This window comes from Zerene cesonia, chromosome 4 (genome assembly GCF_012273895.1).
Source record: "Zerene cesonia ecotype Mississippi chromosome 4, Zerene_cesonia_1.1, whole genome shotgun sequence".
NCBI classification, from domain to species: domain Eukaryota; kingdom Metazoa; phylum Arthropoda; class Insecta; order Lepidoptera; family Pieridae; genus Zerene; species Zerene cesonia.
The window spans coordinates 5766278-5790649 of NC_052105.1; the positions used below are offsets into that span (position 1 = coordinate 5766278).

The window sequence follows — 24372 nt, forward strand, 5'->3', positions numbered from 1 at the left end:
TTCTTTTCTTATTAAGTAAAACATGTATTCGTACTACATACATCGGGTTTTTAACGTAAGTGGAAAATGACTCTATGTTATGTTTTTTTTTAATTTAATCTTTACCTTTGTTCTCATACTTTATACTGCTTGGTTTAATAAAAATTGAACGTTCACAGCCAGGAGAATCTATACGGAGCCTTTAATAAATTAATAATTATGAATAACTAATTAAATTACGCGGAGAGAATACATGAGTACGATGATTGCAACTCAATTAACATCTTATGCCTTAAAACACCGTGGACCGTTTATACACTTCAATCATGAAATAAATTTAAATAAATGATACGCAAACATTATTCTTCTTTGCAATCGACAAGATATTCAATCAAGTAATAAATACATTTGTGAAAATGGCGTGATAATGTGTAGAATTTCATATAAATAAACCTATATAGTTTATTGACTACGAAAACAAACCAGTATACGACCTTGTGTAATATTTAAATAACGAAGGCACTATTTTGTATGATTCCAATTAATTAGACAGACCAATAAAATTGGTCCGTGATTAATTATTGTTAAATGGGAAAACCATGTTCAGTCCAAAATAATAAATAATGACCACAAAATAAAAAGACGCAACACGTTGGAACCAAATACTTACATTCATTCTTCTTATTATATTGCAATCATTAAATAAAGAAATAAAATTTTAAATGTAAAATAAAAGATAACATATAATTTAAATTTTATGAAAAAAATAAATTTAATTTGCGTACAATGCAATGTTATGATTTGAAATACTTACATGAGCTGGACACATGGCACTCATTAAGGACACACTGGTAAATAATCCAGGACTCCAATTCAATCATAGTAGAAGCTGTCATTTTCCAGGAAAAATGAAATGTTCGTACAACCAAAGAAAATTATTATTTTAGACTCACTAAAAGCACTGTGTCTTGAAGTAGTAAAAATATGTAAAGCTTAAAATACTATTTTAATTCATTAATTTTTAAAAATAAGGCGGGCGCATGGATTCGCTTGCAATGTTTTGATGCCGCCCACGTATGTCAGTGACTTCAGTTCGGAAAACAGAAACAAACTGTCTGCGTCTAGAACGTGAGCAGTGTGAGCGAGAACGTGTAGTCGTTCGAATGACGAATTTTCAATTCATACCAACGTTTGTCGTTCATCGTTCAGTAAGAAAGATTACGGGTTAGAATGAGCTTACAGCTCACGTTTCATTCGATTGTATTCGGTTTTAGTTCACTGTTCACATTTCAGTTATCACTAAAATTGAGTTGCCAGACGCAGCTTTGAAATCCTCCTCTATGAACCAAATGAATGTTTGATCGTTATTTGTTGTTTCAACGTTTATGGTATCAATACGTGTTATTGTATTATTACACAAATTGGCAGACATACACTCATAGACAGGATAACTCTGTCTATTTGCCCGTCTCTCTTTCTGTCTATGATTCACGCCTAAACAACTCAACCAATTTGAAGGAAAATACAATACAAAGATAGTTTGAGACCCGAGAAAGGACATACGTTTAACTTTTCCTTTGACTATGCAGGTGAAGTCGCTGGTGGAAATCTTGCGAAGCAAATAATACAATTTTTATTTTTTTAATACAATATAAAAATCCCACATATTTAAATAAACCCAACAATAATCAATAGAATGGCCTCACTTAATTTAATCTTGAAGCAAAGTCTATTTATAACTATAAAGTGTTCATGATTATTAAGTATCATATTTGGTTTTTTTATTTTTTTTTCTCTTAGTTTATAATTTCATACAGAAAATTGAAAGAAGTACCAAGAAATTGATAAGAATTCTACTGGAATTGACATGAAAACGTTACTCAATCTTAGACATACTTTATCACATTAAATAGGCGAGAGTCACAACGTGTGGTAATACTTTGTCCATAAAGTTAGAAAGATAAGCGACCGAGTGTAGAGCACACATAGCTAATGATTCATTCAATCTTATTTTTACCAACTTTCGAGCAACAATTATCTATATAAACTTAATTTAATAATAATATCTAATATATATAAAATTATAAATTACTCAGTATAAATATTCATATCATTTCATTTATTTAGCAATGGCAATTTTTATCATATAATGTTGACTTTGCGTTTCGTTTTGAAGTTCCCTCATTCTTTAGCAGTTTTGACATAACTAATTTCTACATTGTCAATGGTTTTTAATGTCTCGCGGAAAGAGAGTGGTGTATTTGTAAATATTAGAGAAAAAAAATTGTAAATATATTATCGTTTCAAACAAACACGAGAAAGTGCAGTTTAAGTGTGTTTTTTTGGAATTTTATGGATAGACATTATTAAATAAGGATTTTTGAGCCCATTAAGGTAAATTTATTTGATTTGCGTACATACGTTAAATTTATAGATTTCTATCGAAGGCTGCTAATTAGTGTTATATCATATGGTTACGTTAATAAAAGTTTGTTTGGGTATACACGCTTGAAAAGTCTCACAATTAAACTTATTTTTGAATCGTTTGTAGCAACCTTGGATTTCGTATATGGAGTGTCATCGTTAAAAACAGCTTTAGACAATACTTATACGGTTAGATTTCTCTACGATCAGGAAGGAAATATTCTGTGACCTTAATTGTAAACAAATCAGACTAAGTCATTTATATCGACTTTAACTTTGAAGTTGCTTCCGAGTCTTTGTTTTTAGAGAATACCAATCCAGATGTTTTATTATGTTAATTATTTACATCTATTTTTTTCTATACAAAGAATTATTTTCTTTTTTACTGCATCTACAACTAATAATTGTATGGTTCAAAATAATAAAATGATTATAATTATTGCTTCAAAACTTATCTTCTTGCAACTTTTCAAAGTTTACTCTTATTTATTGCTGCATCATGCGCCCACGCATTATTCTGAAATAAATTAAAAATCAATATCATATTCGGCATGGTCGAAGACTGACTTATTTATCAGAAAATGACATTACAAGATCTTGGCAAATTGTTAATATCTATGTAATATAATTTAGTATAAATTGATGTGGCTATTAGGATTCTTTGGATCGTCCAGTTTGTACCAGTTTACTATCAAAAAACAAATTAGACTCATTTACCACACAGCAAGTATTAAAATAGTCGTCAATTATTAAACCCAAAATTGTTACATTAGGCATTCAATATAATAGGATATTTATTACATAGATAACAAATTCGTCATCTGATAGATAATCAGTCAGTGATACTGATGTAAACACAGTGAGACAATTACAGGTGTGACTCACTCATAAATAGTTATAGTTTCAATTGTTTTATTTATCATGTTGCGTTTAATAATATCATAAATACTTTTTCTATTAAATTAAAGAGTACTTTAGTCATTCCTTTTAAATATGTTATTGAAAATTTTTAATTTTGTTTAAAATTAAAATTAAGGTTTTGAATTGTGAATGGTTTTTGATCCAACTATAAATGGACTAATTAAGCTAAATATAATTACAGTTAAAAGTAACATTTATAAATTATGGCTCACTTATTAATTATGTCATAAAAATGCATTAGGTGTTGCATGTTGATCTATTATATGAAAAATATTTTTTTACTGTTCCAAAAAATTATTTTAAGCTTATTTATTGATTTATTACTAATTTAATTTTAACTGTCCCAAAAGGAGGTACTCAATTTGACAGTTTTTTTATTTATTGTGTACCTCTATAACGCTGTGGTTTTTTCTATTCATGTTGTGATTCCTTTTGTTTTTGATATAAAATTGTTGTCACTGGTCTCATTTTAGAAGTTGTTGTCTCTAAGAACATTATAATAATTTTTTATAATCCACAGATAGATAGTAACATTTTTGATCATATTCATAATACTTGTGATGGTATCATGTTTAAAACTCTAATGCCATGCTAATGTCAACAACATGCATTGAAGTATGTAATGCTGATTGAATCAATACCTGTTTGAATGAGAAAACACTTTCCCTGCCTGTCATTTAAGGAATAAGTAATGTTGACAATGTTGCATTTTCTTACATCTACTTATGTACTAGCCATGTTAGCTTGAGCTTTCTAGTCATCCTACTGTATTTACTAGTGTAGTGTAGTCAAAGGCCCACATAGACAATCTCAATGTTTACGGCCTTATTGCAAAATCTATTTTAATCACTCCATTTCATTCTATTTTATTCAGAAAGAAAAGCAGGGAGTCCTCAGTTCGTATCCTCTGCACATTGACAAGCGGACTGGATTGTAGCCCTTATGAATCATGCTGGATGTGAAACTATTATAACTCCATATCTATAGACGTTATATGAAAGATATACATTTTTCGTCACCGTTTGAGTCGTAAAAAATAACATCCATTTTATTCAGACCCACCGTCATTGCAAATGTCCTTGTCGAAAGACGGTTTATACTGGTCATGTATTTATAACCATCTACCTATTTCGAGCATAGTGTAGGAGGTATATGTCACCGCTACGTGTTTATTTTAATTTCTTCACTCATATTTGGTGTTGGCGATCTGACTTCATGTAAACAAAGTATAATCATGTCTTAATACGGATTATCACTGTTTGGCGGCAGATTTATCGTTTTCTCATTTGCGAAATTAATTATTATGGATGAACTCAATCAAGTGAGAATAGCTGAAGGGGTCTAGATTGAATTTTTTCTAAATTAGGCATTTTATCATTTTAAGGCTTTGCTATCCGATTGTCACCAGGCTGTCTCTCATTCACTGTATAGACAGTTGAAATTTTCAGAAATTACGTATTTCTGTTGCCGCTATAACAATGAATAGTAAAAACGCACAACACGGTCATAAATTGAATGGGTAAACAATGGTTTTGTTGCAGTTTAAGCATTTCTGTACGGAACTTTAGAGAATTTTGTCAGGCTCGCACGTTCGAATTGAAAATTATTTATTTATTATATTTATGTTATGTATAAAGATATCAACACATAATAATCAACACATAAATATAATAAATAAATGACAACCAAGATGACGTCCCTATTCCGAGAAAGTGTTGGCACGGGTGCTCGCTTATTACGCATTGTCATTAGCACGATACATAAGTAGATATTTTCGAATAAGTAATTACTAAATGCTTTATATGGAAAATGATTTTATTCTTATTTTTGCCTTTAAAGGCAACGCATTTTCTTAGAAAAATTAACATGTTTAAATAATAAGGCGTTGGCTTCGCATAGGAGGTTCAACAATATCTGAGTAATTATTCGGATCCATAAATTATTAGTGGCATTGAGGAGGCAGCTGGAAAGGTCGTTGCGTCAGTATCGTTGGTTGTCATGGCACCTGCGTTTCCAAACTGCAACGTAATAGGTATAAAAAGGGTTGAAATGGTGAAAACTACACAGACAAATATGGTCAGGCTTTATACCATATTTAGGCATAAACATAGGCGCATGTGTATACGTCAATGTTATTGGCTGTTTAGCAGTAGGGCACTATCACTTGTGTTTTTTAAGGACTACATACAAAAAAAATCTTCGATTTGCTTGAGTTAAAATATTTCAGTTAATGCAGAGGCTGTCTCTTAACAAAAAAGTCACATACATGATGCATTTTTTTCCTTATAATTTAATAAACCCTAGGCCATAAACTAGCTATAAGTCTCCTGGTTTCTCAATTTATATTTATGAGAATAAATCTAACCCGTGTTATATTGAATATATTATACAATGTAGCTTTCCCTAAGTGAATAACTTACGATTCTTATCGGCCTATTATTATACTCTACAAGTCTAGAATACAAATGTGCAAACACATTCTTCATACGTTTATTCAAACACAACTTTTTATGTCAAAATGCTATAATTTCGTACCAACTGTTTACTCAGCGTACACAAAATGGCTGATCTAGTATTTCATAATAAATTTATTGTTATATTAGCTACAAACTTACTGTAACAGGAACCCTCCCCAAGGGACACGTTCGCGTCGTTATTTAGTACATTATTTGTAATTCAGACACGCATTAGCAGTGTATCTTTGTTTCGAGTTTGTCTACGTTGCCTGAGGACATTACGTCAACGGAAAATTGTTGTTTTAAAAATTCATAGGTGGCTGCCTGGTATTTTATATATGAATGTTATACTTGATCAGAATGAACGCGACGATTTTCGATTTTTGATTCTTTTTTTATAATATTTAAATTGTATTTGATAAAATTAAAACGCTTTAGATGGAGATTGTTAATAAATAAACAGATCAGTTATATGTTTATTTAAGATCCAACGGAGTCCTCTAGGATGTTGCACTTTACCTCAGAAAAAAAAGTTATGGCCCATCTATATATCTAATAAATTACATAATAAAAAATGGTTGATCTTCAATTAAATAAATACCTTCTTCAAGACTATGAATGCAAGTTATAACATTATATTTCAAATAACCTAAACAAACTTTATCTAACATGATAACTAATAATATATCTTTTTAAAACACATAAATAGAATACTTTATACATTAAATTCTAATAATCATATTGGTATTGTCCCATAACATTTTCCCAAATTCCGAACCGAATGTCACACGGCAAACCTTCTGACGAAATAGTCACCAAGATCAAATATTACTATACTAACTAGCTATAAACCGCGGCGTCACTCGTGTGGTACTCTAGTAAAAAGTCGCCTATGTGCTAAACCAGACTATAATCTATATCTGTACCAAATGTCATACAGATACGATAAGGTGGTTCCACGTGAAAGAGTTACAAACATCCTTACATTCATCCATACTTACAAACTTTCGCGTCTATAATATTAGTAGAATATAACTGTTTGCACTACATTAATTTATATTGTTTCAGGGTCACCACTATGGTTATGGAAGCCGCTTCAGACAAACATAATGATGGTAATGATTTTGGTAATCTATAAAATCCTCTTAGTATAAGTCTATTCTGTTTGACTCTTGCTTCTCGACCCTTAAACCGCTGTATTGATTCCCATAGAGTTTTGCATATTCCATATTTTTGGAGGCGGGCACAATTCCTTGTATCCGGCGTTTTTTAAAAAAAAAGGATATTCTTAATTCGATTATATTGTAATACTTTTTGTGTTTGATAAGAAATTGTTGTCATTTGGTCCCATTTTAATATTGGAGAGATAACTACCTCTCCCTTAGAAATATCGGTGACCTTTTCTGTAGAAAAGTAATTTATTTTTAGCAAAACTATTTTTTATATGTATTTTAAATATTTGATGGAAATTGGTATCCCGTAGGAATAGCGGGATAAAAAGTTGCCTATATGTTATTCCAGTTGTCCAGCTATCTACGGCTATCATTGCAATCGGTTCAGTAGTTGTTGCGTGAAAGAGCAACAAACACACACACACACACATCCTTACAAACTTTCGCATTTATAATATTAGTAGGATTTCCCAGTACCTAAGATATTTCAAAGTAGATGATACTTGTAGTGAAGACATTGTGGGTTTGTTTTATGAGAATTGCTCGGACGGAGATATATAAAATTTGGCACACATAGAAAAGGAGGGTATGTTCATACATTTAATCAATAAGTAACCATTACTTACACACACATATTATGTGATTTTTATATCATGATTATGCTCCATTTTAATGGTTATAGTTAGGGAATTTCGATCATTTTTATTTGATAATTTCTTATTAAGATAAAATTGGAAGAACAATTTAGTCAACGGCTGCTTTTTTTTCATATAATAATTAAGTATTTAACTGTATTCCTCTCATATTATTTATCAGTGTTAAATTTATACAACATTTTATAGCAAAGTATATTATATAAAATTTCGAAAAAATTAATTAGCAGTCAAAATAAGTAGAAAATCACAAAGATGCCTACGAAATAAGCATCTAGATTAAAAACTTTCGCCCACACAAGTCGTTAGTCGTTACTCCATATGTGAAGCGTTCTAAAAATATTCACCAGTCCAGTCCAGTCAGTCTGTTTTTTTATTGCGTGTCGAGAACATATGGTCAGATAAAGTCATGTCAATGTAGAAACACTGTTCTTATTTAGCGATAGAGTACGCATTATTTAATCGCTTGCGAAGGCTTCAAACCTTGTAGTGGTTTATGCTTTATCTATAGGTCATTTCTTGTACAGAGTCTATACTAATAATTAACTTATATAATTAAAATTAAATTATATAATTAAAAAACACCACCAAAATCCGTGGCGTAGTTTTAAAGATTTAAGCATACATAGGGTCAAACAGAGAAAGTGACTTTGTATTTTAGTATATAGTAAAAATCAAGCTCTAAATGTGTTGCTAAGCCTAAAAATCGAAAGCTAGACTAATTCGACGAATTCCTTAATAAAGTTTTTGTTAAAGCACAAATTATTGAAGCTTTTAATAAATGCAAAGCCGGGGGAAGACTAACATTACGCTAGTACATTTATATTCTCAGGGAGGTCCTACGTTCCTTGGCTTTCTGTTACGTATACATTCGTTGCTATTTTATCTTCAATCTCGTTCAAGGTTATTTATTTGTTTTGCTTTTCAAGTTTTGTTATAACCAATTTTACAAAACTTCCTGAATTCGCATTAATCGCAAAGGCACGATTCATTTTTTTATTACATTCGTCGGTTGTGCTTCCGTGATAAGTAATACTGCTATGGATACTCTTTATTTATTTATCTATGTCGTCGTTGGCCTATTTAATCTGTGGCAGATTATGTATGACAGAATATGTAATTAAAATTATATATCTATGTAATGTATAAATTAACTTTTGCTATAAATGATAGGTGTTAGAAGTAACAATTCAATTATTGTCTAAAATGAGTAGGAATTAACAATTGCAATACATTAATAATTACATTAATTACGTCAATATCAATTTCAATTGAATAAGTTTAACATTTGTATTTACTAATTATTTTTAATTTGAAAGTACAAAAAGTTTGTATCATCAAAATTCGTGCAGTACTTTCTGCCTGAAAGCGAAACAACAGACAGTAAAAAATCTAAATTGATTATTTAAAATCCCTAGGGGTACTTTATTTACTTTTTATTCAATATACAGCATTGAACTCGCCTATAGTTCTATTATATGTAAATATATATATGAATTATAAATAAATAACCTATAAGTAAACAACCAAACTAACCGTAAAACTTGTCCTAAACAAAAACCACAACTGCGTGACAGCATTCATGTCAATCGCATCCTGTTCGCGGTCCATTGGTCCCATTGTTTGCGAATGCTCTGCTGCTGTGACGTCACCGCGTAATGGACATTGCAGAGGTGCATTGTTCGTGCTTCTAATAAGCTTTTGTTTATTGGGATGTAAATTTGTACTTCTATTTCACGCCATGATCATGTAACATTTTAAAATCTGTTCATATAAAAACATCGTATCGTTTAATTTGGGTAATGTTTTAGAAGGAGAAGAAGAGAAGTAGCATACGAGCGTAATTTGATATGACCGCCCTGAACAGTATAATTGTTAAAAATCGGGGTAATTTTCGAATTAAATTGGAAACACTATTGACATCGTATGAATTAGAAAACAATACAATTGTTATAATGTAAGTGCGAGCAATCGACTTGTTTCTTGGGCCTCTTAAAATGCGTATCCCGATTTTAAAGGATAACTGATAGGAAAATAAATTCAACTGCTTGTAACCTATTAGACGTAAGTTTGATCCGCTTTAAACAGGTAAATTTAATTCGAACTTTATACAATTATCTAGGATTGGTGACAATATCGTAATTCCATGAGTTTATCTTGCTAGCCTGATTAGGATTACCAGGGTTAAATTATTTCCGTATATATTGTACTAGTGGTCCGCCCCGGCTTCGCCCGTGGTACATATATAGCCTAAAGCCTTCCTCAATAAATAGGCTATCTAAAACTGAAAGAATTTTTCAAAACGAACCAATAGTTCCTGAGATTAGCGCGTTCAAACAAACAAACAAACAAACAAAACAAACTCTTCAGCTTTATAATATTTGAAGCTCTAAATCTATTAAATGGGTTTTTTTTTTAGTTTTTACTACATATATTAATTTCTAATTGGCATATATTACACAAAGCTCCTATCATGCAATCGATATATTATAATTATACAAATAATAAGTATTCTGTAAGCATGATGCATGGCGTACGCAAAATGGCACGCTCCATAAATACAAAGTGAGTAATGCATAACTCGATTTTAAATTTAAAATTAGATTAGTTCACATCACACTGACCTAAAAACATCTAGACTGTTTTTCGTGAAGCGATCGTGTTTTGGCATGAGCACTGTTTATTGATAACATTAAGCCGTGTTGGACTTTTGTACCCCTAATTCTATACGAAATATGAATCAGTGTATAATTTAAAGACCTTTTAACGTATAATAAATCTATTAAAAAAACGGTCATCGACCTGGGTGGGACGTACCACTCCATTATAGGTCTTAATGACAACAATTTCCTATAAAACATAAAAATAAAATCACCTCGATCGGTTGAAATCTCTTGGAGTTATCGAGTATCAAAACCAAAGAATTTATATTTATTAATATATTTATTTTCTCTTGAAAAAAAGCCATCGACATTCCTTCCGGGAGGTACCAATCCATATTCAAACAGGAACCAAATGACAATAATTTCCTATGAAACATAAACAGAATCACTACTGTACAGAACGTCGGTTGAATAGTGAACGAATATTAAATTATGAAACGTTATATATTATAATGGCATTCGTTTTATTATGGTATCATTATTGGGTACACACAACTTGGCTCTGGTGTTTTATTTCTGTATAGCAGTTGAAAATATATGAATCATACATTTGCAATTAACCTGTGATGAATAGAAAATTGTACATTTACTATATATATTTCGTTTATGAATATAAGAGCAAGTTAAAAGTGTCAATAAAATGCATAAACAAGTGCTGGATTCGCTGGATTTTTTCTTCATTGTTACTTTTTTAAGATTAATATAATTTATATTAACATTATTATATTGCCTTAGCAACTGTTTGGCAAAAAGACGCGCGATCGAATCCCGATCTGTGACAAAAAAGACTTCTTTAAAAATTTCTAATTTATATAAAACAATTCAATATTATAATACTAAATAAAAATCATTTATATTGAACATACTTTCGTCTACCCTTCCTTAGTATTGAACGCATTTTCCCTCTTGCAGATAGAGTGTCGATCCGTCCGAAAGCCGGCGGTGACGTCATCACTCCAGAACGCTCCGTCAGCAATCTGGACCTCACCATGCCGTACTCGGCACCCTCAAATTTAGTACTCACACCGGCGCCTGAATGTAAGTGAACTGCGAAAGGTTTTAAAACCGCATTTAAAAACCGTTAAAAGTCTTTAATTTCTAAATGTAAAATCAAACACAAGAAAAGAATTACTATTTAAATGTTTATTGTTACATGTATTATTCGTAATTGTACACACATATGATAAATAATTAACACATCAACGCTTAATCAATTTGTTAAACTGTTTAAGTTATGTAGAAATCCCCATGGATATACATAAAAATCCTTGATCCTTTCTATATTATTCTATCTATAGTAATATAATTTCTGGAAATTGCCCAGAAACGTCAAAAATGTGCTGGGGAAACCACAGGAAAGTATATTTTCCGTAAACTACACGGCAGCAGATAAATACGCGAGCGTAAAGCTAGTCTTTGTATATCAAGCGCACAGACACAATATCCTGATATTTATTGCTTAACTTGGCTGTATTAAAGGCCATACTTCTTATAAAATTTACGACAAAAGGTGAATGCTACTTGAATAGCCCGTTATCTCGTGTTTTTCGCAACAAACAATGGACATTTGGGGTGTCTACAGCTGTTGAAATGTCAACAGCCCTGCGACCTTCGTATTTGTGTTTTTCACGTCCTTGGTTTTCGATATTGTATTCATGGCCGACCTGGTCAAGGACGAAAGAGGTTTTCCATTGTCTAGCTTAATCTTGTTAGTTTATATTGAATAATTGATGTTTTATTGAGCTGTACTATGCTTGCTTCACTTAAACAGTACATTATATAGTATGTACCAGATGTGCTGCGCGGTTGCACCCGTAGACGAACGGAAGTATGTCTAATTCATTTTTCATTTATTTCATTTATTTCATTTGTACCCACATCATAATTATACAAATTTACAATTAAAGACACGACGATCGACTAAACTAGGTACTAGACCTGTGCTATAGTCTATCGACGCTTTCCACTCCATGAGACAGTGCCAGCATTATAAAGTGAGTGCAAAAGTGAAACTGAACTTATGTGTGTATGTGTGTGTGTGTGTGTGTGTGTGTGTGTGTGTGTGCGCGTGTGTGTGTGTGTGTGCGTGTGTGTGTGCGTGTGTGTGTGTGTGTGCGTGTGTATAACGACTTAAGAGAGTAAGAGAGTCTGACTTATGAGTGTGCGTGCAGGAAAAGTGGGAGATTAGGTGTACATAGAGAGAGAGTTTCGCATAACATTGATTTTATGAAATTCTGTTACTATATCTATATTATTTTTATTTTAATTATTCATTTATTTAATTTTATTTATTTTTTTATAAACTATCAACATCACTCAAAACCTTAAGAATTTCTTCGGCCTCAGCGTATGATAAAATAAGTAACATGTTTGTCACATTACTTTTAAGCTTAAAATAAGGCATGTTGCTGATGTTTACAATACTATTTATTTTGTTGTAAAGAAAAGGACCCATATAGGCTATAGTACGCCTTGCCGCAACAGTATGAAATAGAGGTAACCTAAAAATTCTGTCGTTACGTCTTCTTTCTGATTGTTTTGTGTTTCGAGCTGAACGGTTGTGAGTGGATAGAACACAGTTTAATATGTAGAGTTTCCTGACAGATAGAAGGTTACAGTCTTTATAAAGTGTTGCGGTTGAGTAAAGAATTGGCTTAGCCATCATTACTTTTAGAACTCCTCGTTGAGCTCTTTCAATTCTAAGCATGTGTGTTTTTGTGGCTCCACCCCATACTTGAATGCAATAACTTAGGATTGATTGGCAAATGGCAAAATACACTTTTTTTAAAATAATTATACTGATACATAAGCTAAATCACTGCCACGTGTCATCAAAATCCGTTCAGTGATTTCCATACATTTCTTTCATCCTCATTTTCATACATCCTCACAAACTTTCCAATTTATGATATTAGTAGGATAGAAGAACGTTCGTTTGCTCGCTTGAAACCGCGCGTCAGAGCTTATAAATGTATGTGTATTGTTAAAAATTAGTTCTAGTTGTAGACATTTTACAGAGACGTTTCACAACTGTTTCAGTGGCTATATGGGCATTGACACACCCGTACTTTGTTTCCACCGAGTTCGAATACAGTTCCTTTTGTTCAGTTCACGCATCAGTTCCTGCTCAAAAAACTGTGTAGGGTAGGGTATCTAAACTCGTAGGCGGGGAATGTGGATGGAATTATGGATGAGAGCTAGGGTTGAAGTCTTTAAACCTTAACTTGAATTAAATGAGTCACTCATATAAATCTACTGTTAGCAAAGTATAAAGGGTATACAGTAGTCCAACGCAAATTCGTCAAAATCAAATGATTTCGTAGCGAAAACTGAAACCTGAGCTCAATAATAGTCAATAATATAGTAGTGATGAAAGCGCAAACTCTTGTTAACACCAGATGAAAGCACCAAAGCACAAGAAGCATGCATCAATTTTACAAAGTAATAACAAAACACTTTTTATCAATAATTAACGTGGATAACATCACCACTGCTCAAACGGTGAAGGAAAACATTGTGAGGAAACCGGCATGTCCGAGAATCATAAGTTCGACGACATGTAATACCTGCGAAGGCGCACTTGATCAGCGTGGTGGATTATGGCCTGAACTGGCTTCATAGGCCTGTGTACCAGCGGTGGGAACACATATGAGCTGATGACTATTAATTCTATAAAATCAGCGGCTTCTCACTTTGATTTGCAGGCCGCAAACTGTCCCGCGGGATCTCGCGAGCCACAGATAACGAGGGGCTGGTGTGGGCGCTGCGCAGTAACACCGAGCCCGACTTGAACACGCTCAGCTCCGATCACATACTCCTGCTGCCAGATATTTCAGTATATCCGCCAGATTTCAGGTGTGTACCGACGAATTATCTTTTTGTGTGCTAATGCCTGTTTGTGTTAGTAATGTTGTGAAAAACGGAAATAGCGTATATAAAACAATTTTCTACGAATAAGACACGTTCCTGGGGTGGGAGGTACCCAAATTCTAAGAACAGGCCTAATAACAATTTCCTATAAAACACGAAAATAATTACGTCAATCAAAATTCAAAACCCAAGATGTTATAGAATTCCGTCGTTTTTGGGTTTCGTTAACACCGGTTTTTAAGTTATAGATTAAATATATGAGTTGTCCTGTTGAACTGTATAAATATATTTATATATTAAATTAATTGAATTTAATTTACAAGTCTAAAGACGTTGATAATAATTAGATTATATAAGGTAAGAACAGATAGTGGTAGAGGGATCTTTTTATAATTTAATCTGAAAAAGCCTAAGCTTCCAACAATTCCCGGTAGAATATTTGATACATTAAGGTGATCTTATTTGAGTTGTAACAATAGCTATAGCCAAAAACAGTTTTTATTATCGCTGCTAGCGTAATATCCACCTATTTCATTACATATATAATGACAAAGAAGACGGACCGAGCACACTATTCGATGTTTATTAGCATGGATTTCACCGAGCTAGTGGACGCAAACCGTAGTACAATGTTGTCGGCGTACTTTGCAGTCCAGTCACCGATTTATTTTCTATACGCGCGTGTCAGGCAAAACGCCAGAGTTGATTCAACTAGCTGGAAACACGCTAACTGTATCTTGAACCCTTTATGGTCAATAATCTTTTTACGTTTTCGACACCTATCGAGTATTTGGGACTGTCAACAGTCGAATATTTGAGTTCACGTTATATAAAAATTTTATATCGTTATCAATTATTTTCTGCACGCGATGCTCTGAAAGATTTATCATTCTGTATAGTGACCGTCGATTTTATAGTTCAATTAATGCTAATAATGGTTAACGTTTGTTAAGAAACAAGATTGAATCATTATGTTGCGCAGTTGCTGGAAACTCATTTAGCGGTATGTTGACATGATATCGGCAGGAGAGCGGCCACGTCTGTATATCAACTATTATTATAGCGTGTGTTTGCAACTGTTTATGATCATCAGTAGATGTAGAGCAATGACGAAAATTATTTACACATTCTGGCCAAATTTTAACATTTTTAACACAGACTGCCGTGTAGACAAACCAAGTCTTCAGCAACATTCTCTAAGTCTGTGTATGTGTTTATCAGCGCATTCTCAGAGGTCTGAGACTCTGCGAATGTTCATGAGCGGTGGTGATCGTTTACCATCAGGCGAACAACCAGCTCAGTTGCCCGCTATGACATAAAAAAAATATAATCTCTCAGCCTCAGTGCATACTTTGATATTAATATTTACCATTTCTCTTGAAAAACATAATAGCAACATTCTTTATCGGAATTCCAGGATATTCATAGAGAAGGACCTCCTCGAAACCGCGACCCTAGTAACCCTAGAATCCGCCAATATCCTCAACTGGTGGCGCGGGCGGGTGCCAGGCGCGCCTCGCCTGCTGCCGCTAGCAACGTCCGGGGATGGGAACTGCTTGCCGCACGCGGCTTCGCTTGCGGCCTACGGGTTCCACGATAGGTTGCTGGCGCTGCGCACGAAGGTGCAAGGTCTGCTGGAGGGGGAGGAGGGGGAGGCTATGACCGGTGAGCTGCCATACATCAACCGCACCATCATCATCATTAGAAACATTGAAATGTTATAAAATATTTGAATACACCATATATTGGCATAGGAATACAAGATCAATGCACTTCGTTACTTATAAAAAAATGATTTCCTTAGATATGTTCTGTGCGTGCGTAGTGAGACGATTTCGGATTTAGTTGATTCTATTATTAATTCGTGTTCTTTTTTTAACTATGTTTATTATTTTAATTTGAATCCAACAAACATAATATATTTACCTGCTTTGTCAGTTAATAACATAATTGCATAGATTTAAAAGTTAGCGGAATACAATTAAATACTCAACACATAATTCACTTATTGATTTACTTCTATACAAAGCAGATTGAACCGTCACGAGCTTTTACATTCAATCATCAAAAAATTTCGCTAGTGCGTTTCATAGGGGATCAGCGCCATCTGTTGATAACTGATGAAATTAATACTAAAAACTATACGGACAGTAGTTGAATATTGTTCACTTACTAATTTACTCTTACCCAAGAAGCTTAAAATAGTCGCGAGCTCTCATATTCAATCGTCAAACAATTTCGCTAGTGCGATTCATAGCGGATCAGCGCCATCTATTGATAACTAATCGAATGAAACTTAAAGACTAAACTATGTAATTAAATTGCAGAGGCGATAAAGCGCCGCTGGCGCTGGTCGGAGGGCGGCGCGCTGCGCGCGGCCGGGCTGCGGCTGTCGGAGGGCGAGTGGGCGCGCGAGTGGCGCGAGTCGGTGCGCGCCGCGTCGGCCGAGCCGCGCCGCCCGCAGCCCCCACAGCCCCCGCAGCCCAGCGCCGCGCCGCACTACGCCGGCCTTGAGCAGCTGCACGTGCTCGCGCTCGCGCACGTCATGCGCCGCCCCGTGCTCGTCTTCGCCGACGTCGCGCTGCGGGTGAGTGCCCGCGAAAGGGGGGGGGGGGGGGGGGAAATAGGGTTTATTCTCCAGTTGATAATAGTCGCAGCCGCACTATATGTGTCTTGTGGGACGATTAAAATGTGTCTAGCATTTACAACGCGTTGTAAGCTAGAGCTAGCTCTTTCTCTTTTAGAGAACACGAAATAAGCGTTGTTGGTCATGTGGCTATTTTTTCGCTCAATGGGCGTAATATATAATAGAATATAGAATAGCATAACATAGAATATTGGTGGATAAAATTTTTACTCCGATTAAAATTTTGACGCAGGTCACCTTGACTTGACTAACTACACATAATTAGATGACTGCATTTTCTATATAAATCATGTGATCGGTATCTATTTTTTAATTGAGTTAGGTATTCAAGTATCCCTCTACTATTTCAACTTTCTTAAAGCTCCTCCCTCATCACGCTCAGCGTGTTAGAATTACTTAGCTATCCATAAAACTGAATATAAAAACAGCCTTTTTACATATTAAAAACAAAAGGAGACAATACTGTATAATACAACGAATAATCAATCCTACAACTAAGTTTTCCTAACTTAAATCGTTGTTGTAATACTAATTTAGCACGAAACTTCCAGGATTTCCGCGGCGACCCCATAGCACCGATCCCGTTCGGGGGCATCTATTTGCCCCTAGAGCTAGACCCGGCTACATGCAGCAAAGCGCCCATATTACTGGCATATGATGCGGGGCACTTTTCCGCGTTAGTGCCGTGCGAGCCGCTGCCCAGCGATGGGGCAAGAGTGCCCCTGGAAGATTCGGCGCAGAATCCTCTGCCGATTAGGTGAGATATCACCCCATGTATTTTGTTGATGAACGTTAAAGTTTGATATTATTTCGCAACCTTCTGAATTCATCAACATCATTCATTCAACATCTGCATTTCGGAAAATTTGAAAAAAAGTGTTAGTTACTCTGTATTTTATACTACAAAATGGAAAATTAATTATGAGTCGTATTCTTAATTGACATAGCAATCTAAGAAAACACGACGATACATGTATAATGATATAGCAATGAGCAACATATAAATAATATTTTATTAGCTGAGAAAGAAGAATTACTTAAAAACGTAAATAATCTTGATCATAGAAGAAGTTCCTAGCTACCGTCATTTATACAATTTATTGAATTTTCCCAATTTATTGATAAAACTAACTTTTGAACATTCCAGATTCAACGTAGACCCCGGCGAAGACTTTCGCTGGGACATCGAACCGGACCAGAAAACAATAAACAACCTCCTCCCGGACGAGTACCAGCGCACAGCCATGCTAGAAGCCTACCTGGATCTAGAGCGAGTGGAATGCCTAACTCACACGCAACCCTCCGAAGAGCTAAGAAGATCGCTAGACGCGCTCTCCACGAAGAGCTCTAAACAGATGAACTCTGTGGCCAAACAGTTTGGCAGCATCGGCAGGTCCATGAGCAGCAAGCTGAAGAAGAACTTCGGCTCGATGGCCAAGCTGACGGGGAAGTTGAGCGGGAGCCAGAGCAACCCGGAGGATTTAGTGAGGAGACGGTCCACGTGTGAAGTGCTCTGTTGTAGGGTGTTGGCTGCGAGGGCTCCCGTGCAGGAAGAAATGGTGAAGAATTATCTGAATGAGGCTTGGGTTGGGTGAGTGGAACTTTAACACGCTTTTATTAGCTTCACCAGTGTCTTAGTATGTACGGTGTCCGATGTCTGGAAGCCTGTTTCCTTTTCTTCACCCTTTTCCGTCCATTTCTTCTTTCTTGTCGTCAATCCTTTCCTTATCCCTTTCCACTTGAAAGTGGGCAGCGCAGTGGTAGTGGCTCTGCGAATGTTGAACCACCAGCTCAGTTGCCCGCTTATGGCATAAAACAATGTAACTGGAAATCGATTCCTTTATGCCGATTTTGACCCGTAGTAAACAGACACATTTAATTGAAATCGGTGTCAATACAATAGTTTCGTAAGTTATATTATTACTAGCTGCACCCCGCGGTTTCTACCGCGTAAGTTTGTATCCCGTAGGAATATCGGAATAAAAAGTTGCCTACATGTTATTCCAGGTGTCCAGCTGTCTAGGTATCAAATTTCATTGCGATCGGTTCTGTAGTTTTTGCGTGCAAGAGCAACAAACACACACACATCCTTACAAACTTTCGCATTTATAATATAAAACAAGTAGGATATCCTTATTAAGATGGCCAGTATTAAATAATTTTCTTACGTATACTCTGTATAAAAGCAAGTTAGACAATTGAGTTGATTCCATCATTGAAGCGTGTTTTTATTAACTAAATATATAATAATATAAATGTGTTTTGTATTCCAGCTTCACAACAGAAAAGAACCGCAAGGCGGAGTCGTCGAGCGAGCCGTCGCAACCGCGCTACGGTACGGGGCGCTCACAATTCTATACAGAAGCGGAAAGAAGTACGGCTTCAAGGTACTAAATAATTAAATTATATTTCGATATATATAGTTTTTTTTCTTTTATGTCATCGTCGGTAATGGAGCTGGTGGGTCGCCCGATGGTAAGCGCTGCCACTGTCCATGAACATTTGGATGATTGCAGACCTTGGAAAGGGATTAAGAAAGAATTGGCGAGAGGAAAAAAGGAGAGAACTAGAAAGGGTAGGAGAAACGATATGAGCCTCAGGCCTCATTTTTGTATATAACCGACTTGTTTAGACTCGATTTTGACCCACTTAAAACGGAGAGATTTAATTCATACTTTGTATACTTATAAGATTGGTGACAATGCAATAATATTTGCAATGCAATGAGATTATCTTATTATCCTGATGAGGATCGCCGGGTTAATTTATTTCTTTGCTCTGTATAATAGCAAGTGAGACAAATTAGTTCATTCTACCATTTAAGCGCACTTTTAGTTTTAACCCTATTTATTATTTTATAAATATTTCTACTAGCTGTGCCCCGCGGTTTTGCTCACATTGTACGTGATGTTCTGAAGCCTTCCTCAATAAATGGGCTATTCTAACAATGAAATAATTTTTCAAATCGGACCAGCAGTTCCTGATATTAGCCCGTTCAACCAAATAAAAAAATTCTTCAGCTTTATAGATTCAATGAAAAAAATGATGGTAGAAAACGACAACTACTTAGTGTTAACTAAGAGAAACATGAAGAACTGTTCTAAATAAAAAAATATATAATTTTTATTTTGAAGGAGTCTAGCCACCGCCAAAACGCCCGACCGCACGCTGTACCTGTCCAAGTCGACATTCTACGACGACCGCCCGCCCTCGCCGAAGCCCTGTAGGGCTCCGCTGTGCATGTACTACGGGAGTCCCGTATATAACGATTATTGTTCGCGATGCGCTAAATTACAGTAGGGTTTTTTTTGATGATAAGTTTTATTTTTTCTTTGTTTGTTTCACGAAATTTCTTACAAGGCATTTTTTGTAATTTTTTTTTTTTGTTGTATTCAATTTTTTAATTGACTGGCTTTAGAAGTCTCGCCGGGCCGTATTCTATACCTTCGGGTCACTAAGTAATGCTCTAAGAGACTATTATATGCATAGTCAAATATTCTTTCGAGGCTTTTTTTGTTATTTTTTAATGTTTTAAAGTGAAATATTTATACATCTAAAGTAGCGAAGAACGATGAACGTTTATTTTTTATAATGGCCCTTTCGTAAGCCAGCAATAAACTACACACGAGTGATTGAGTTACAATATAGTAAAGTGCACTCTATAGCTTTGTAAGTCTACGTTCTATGACATCTCCCATCGCCAATCGTATATAAAAATCGTAAATTCAAATTATTATCGAAATTCCTATGATCCTGTTTTTATTCTTAAAATAAAAGTTCTCCTCTTATCGTTAGCAAATGATGTCATATTTTTTATTTTATTCGAAGTGCACTTTATTTTTTAAATTTATTTTTGGAAAATTTCGTGTAAGATTCATAATACGAGAAATTGGCATCATTTCATAATTATAAGGGTAGCGATAAATATAAAAACACAATAATGTTTCAAAACGTTGACCCCAGATAAGTGAATTATATTCGTAATGTCAGATTAAAAGTGAGCTTAAAAATATATCTTACGATAACGCAATTCCCCAGTTGAATTTTTGTAAAGTAACAGTGTTAAAAAGAAATACAGAAATCGGTTAAGTGCGATTCGGACGCGTAACACTAGGGTTCCGTAAACTGCAAAAAAATACACACCCATCGAATTTATGACAGTACTAAGAATTGCAACCAATATTAATCTTGAGTTTGAAATAATGTTAAACTAAAAAAATTACAAGGAATTGCGTTTAATATATAACATATTGTTGTCAGTTTAATGTTTTTGAAAATTACATAGTGTTCTAATCTCAAAATTTAATAACACCATTTTATATTGATATAAAAACGTTGATTGTATGATTCCATATGTTAGCAGTTATAATATAAAAGCGGACTCATAGAATAGTTGTTAAAAATTATATTTTTATATCGTGTAGCACATTGAAATTAATCTTGTAATATTTTTCTAATCATGAAACAGACGGGCTGTAATGAAAATACTTATTTAACACTTAAGTATAGTATTAACTTGAATTTAAGGTTTGTTGTCACATTTTTATTAATTTAAATTTTCGGTTCCTTTCGAACTGTATGTTAATTTTATTACTTTCTAATTAATAGTATGGTAACAATATAAAATATTAAAAGCACTACAATAAAAAGTGCCAAACAATTGCTTCCAATTTGGCTAAGATTCCAGAAAATTCTTCCGATAGAGACTACCGGCATGTTTAAAATTATATATCATTAAATAATGGAAATGAATATAAAGAGCAGCAAGTAAAATAGTCTAGGAAAATGTATTATTCTATTTATGTAAGAAAGTGTCTTTACATAAAAGTTAGGTAAAAAACACACTATCAAAAAATATTAAAATACTTTTTAACTACTTAAAAGTAGATATATTACGTTATATTAAAATTCCCCATTATACGTGGACAATAAGCAAAAAAGTTGTATGATATTATAACAATGAGGTTATTTTTTCATCGATATAAAATCGAACCATAATAGTTCCTACACAAAAATATTTTCTTAAAATTTTTGTATCTACACACAGCTACCTCGAAGCACTTCTAATATTCTAAATAAATGGAATTATATAATATAAATTATAATAAAAAACCTTTCAATCAAATAAATTTTTATCAGACAGATTAGTTCAGATGTTTATTAGACTTTACCATTCACACATTTTACTTAAAGTTTCAAAACATACATAAAAAAGTGAAATAATTAATTATTTGAACAACGTTCTATACGATTTTGAATGTTATTTATTTAAAAAATTCAGTTTTTCTATGAATATTCGAAAATTATAATTTTTTAAGCTTTTCGCGCCATTTTTAATAAATGTCAGTAAATGTTTAAATGTATTATGTATCCATAGATACAATTTTTAAATAAAGTAGTTGGTACAATGCAATAATTTTTGATGTCAGTATTGAGTTCCCAGGGAAATGCAAGGTATATTCTCTTCCAAGAATTGAATCTTAATAATATTTAGATAAATGAGCTTGGAGTTAACGCTCCGTCCTTCTTTTGCTTAAAACATAGTTATTGAGGTGTGCATAAATATTTTTAATCTTCTAGTCCTGTAATCTAGTGTTAAGCATGATTAGATGTAAGATTTTATGTTTGATAATTTATATTAATTAAAAATCATAACAAACTATAACCCACCTCATTGTAATGCTTAACGTCATGATCACATCAAATTGTATTAGCCTTAAAAGATCTGTGAATTTAAAATAAGATTTCATGACAGTAAACTTATACAGTAACAAATTTATTGTACTTAATAAAATCTTGTTAAAACAAAATGTTAATGTTATATTTTTTCAAAAAAAGAATGTTTAATTGTTTAGAAATAGTGTTTGCATATCATGTTTTTTTAGAAATATAAATCGTTACACATTTTTGGCTTGTTTGTTTCACTATTATGATATCCTTATCAAATTTTAGTTAATTTTGCATGTAACAAAATATCCACGACAATGTCAATTCAAGTAGATTATCAACTATCAAGAGCTGATGGTAATAAAATTAGAACATCGAATAGATATCGACACTATAGTTCTTTGAATATTCTGATTATAGAGCACCATATATTGCTTGAAGAAAATGTGTTACTGCATATTATTATTATTATAGAGATATATCAAAAGTATAATTTTTCACACAACGCCTCAGTATCAGACAGATATTATTTGAGAATATGAAAAAAGCCTGTAGTTGTAGGTCTTGGTGAACTTTACCATATAAAATAAGTTCAAAAAAGTTTGTTCGACGTCGTCGTGACAGTTGGAGTGTCAGTTTTAGTTCCGCAATTTTAAATATTTTAAAAAGTATTTTACTTGTATCTAGAAAGTTAATGTGTGTATCACAGTGTTAATTAAGTTAACTATCTAAGCACGCAAGTGTTAAACTCTAATTTCTATACTAGATAAGTGTAAAAACGCAAAACTTGTGTTAACTGTCAATCAGCTGATTTAAAAATTCTCAACCGACCTGCTGATTCAGTGAGTGCTAACTGCTAAGAACAAAATAGTTATATATTCAGAACTGAGCTTTTACGTAAATAACTTTTAAAATATATATATATATATATATCCATTTAAACATCATTTTACAATTATTACCGGCATAAACATGGTAAACAAATGTAACAGCTGTGGAAAGTTCTTCGGGACGGCTGACAGCGCAAAATGTAATAAATGCAATATTACTTACCACAAGCAGTGTAATAATATAAGCCCTCTGTCCCGTAATAATAACAAGTGGATTTGCAAAACATGTACTACTAAAACAATTTCAACAGTTGATAATACTGAAATCCAAGAGTCAGATAATTTTGAAGACGTCGGCACCTCTCCACAGGGCTCACCTTCTCTTATACAAGAGATTAAGCTACTACGGTCCGAGTTATCCAGTTTCCGCTTAGAGATATCACGATTATCGTCCTTGGTTACCGACTTCAGTTCTAGGTTAGATAGTATAGAGGGACGTGTATTACATCTTGAGTCAGGACCTTTTACCGAGATCGTCCAGGAACAAGTCCAACAGAATCTTGAATCCATAGAATCCCTGAAGAAAAGAATAAATGATTCCGAACAAGAAAACCTTCTAAATGATGTGGAGATTACTGGTATACCTGAATCTATCGGTGAGAATCTACTACACATAACCATCACCTTGGCACAAAAGATTGGTCTAACCCTAGATGAGCATGAAATAGTGAACGCCCATCGACGTGGGCCCAAGCGACCGTCCGCGAACAGCTCGCACGCACGTCCCATAATCGTACGTCTCACCCGTCGGGCCTTGCGCGATGAACTACTGCACGCAGCGCGCGTGCGTCGCAGCGCAGATACCAGCGGGACGGGACTAGGGGGTGATCCACGACGCTTCTACATTAATGAACACCTAACTTACGAAAATCGTAATCTTTTTTATCACACACGGGAGAAGTTGGGACGCACAAAAAGATGGCGTTTTGTATGGACACGCGGAGGTCGAATTTACGCTAGACAAGACAATCAATCAAAAGTTGTAAGCATAACAACAAAAGACGATCTAGAAAAGGTTTTTTGTATGTAA

The 24372-nt window shown here is 34.0% G+C and overlaps 2 protein-coding genes across 2 annotated transcripts in view; one reads left to right on the plus strand and one right to left on the minus strand.

Moving 5' to 3' along the window:
• Positions 1 to 1145, minus strand: part of LOC119839693 (tumor necrosis factor alpha-induced protein 8-like protein) — a 40402-nt gene extending 39257 nt beyond the window's left edge. Inside the window, exon 1 of the mRNA XM_038366111.1 lies at positions 794 to 1145. The gene's annotated coding sequence lies outside the window, so the exon portion shown is untranslated. The remainder of the gene's footprint in view (positions 1 to 793) is intronic.
• A 1033-nt stretch (positions 1146 to 2178) lies between these two features.
• On the plus strand, positions 2179 to 20269 carry LOC119839653 (OTU domain-containing protein 7B-like). The gene is made up of 10 exons (XM_038366053.1): positions 2179 to 2373; positions 6849 to 6895; positions 11181 to 11306; positions 13973 to 14123; positions 15556 to 15803; positions 16466 to 16725; positions 17337 to 17542; positions 17933 to 18376; positions 19059 to 19172; positions 19920 to 20269. Exons 2-10 carry the CDS (start codon positions 6859 to 6861, stop codon positions 20083 to 20085), a joined length of 1752 nt encoding a protein of 583 aa, XP_038221981.1. The 5' UTR covers positions 2179 to 2373; positions 6849 to 6858; the 3' UTR covers positions 20086 to 20269.
• Positions 20270 to 24372: the final 4103 nt, after the last annotated feature.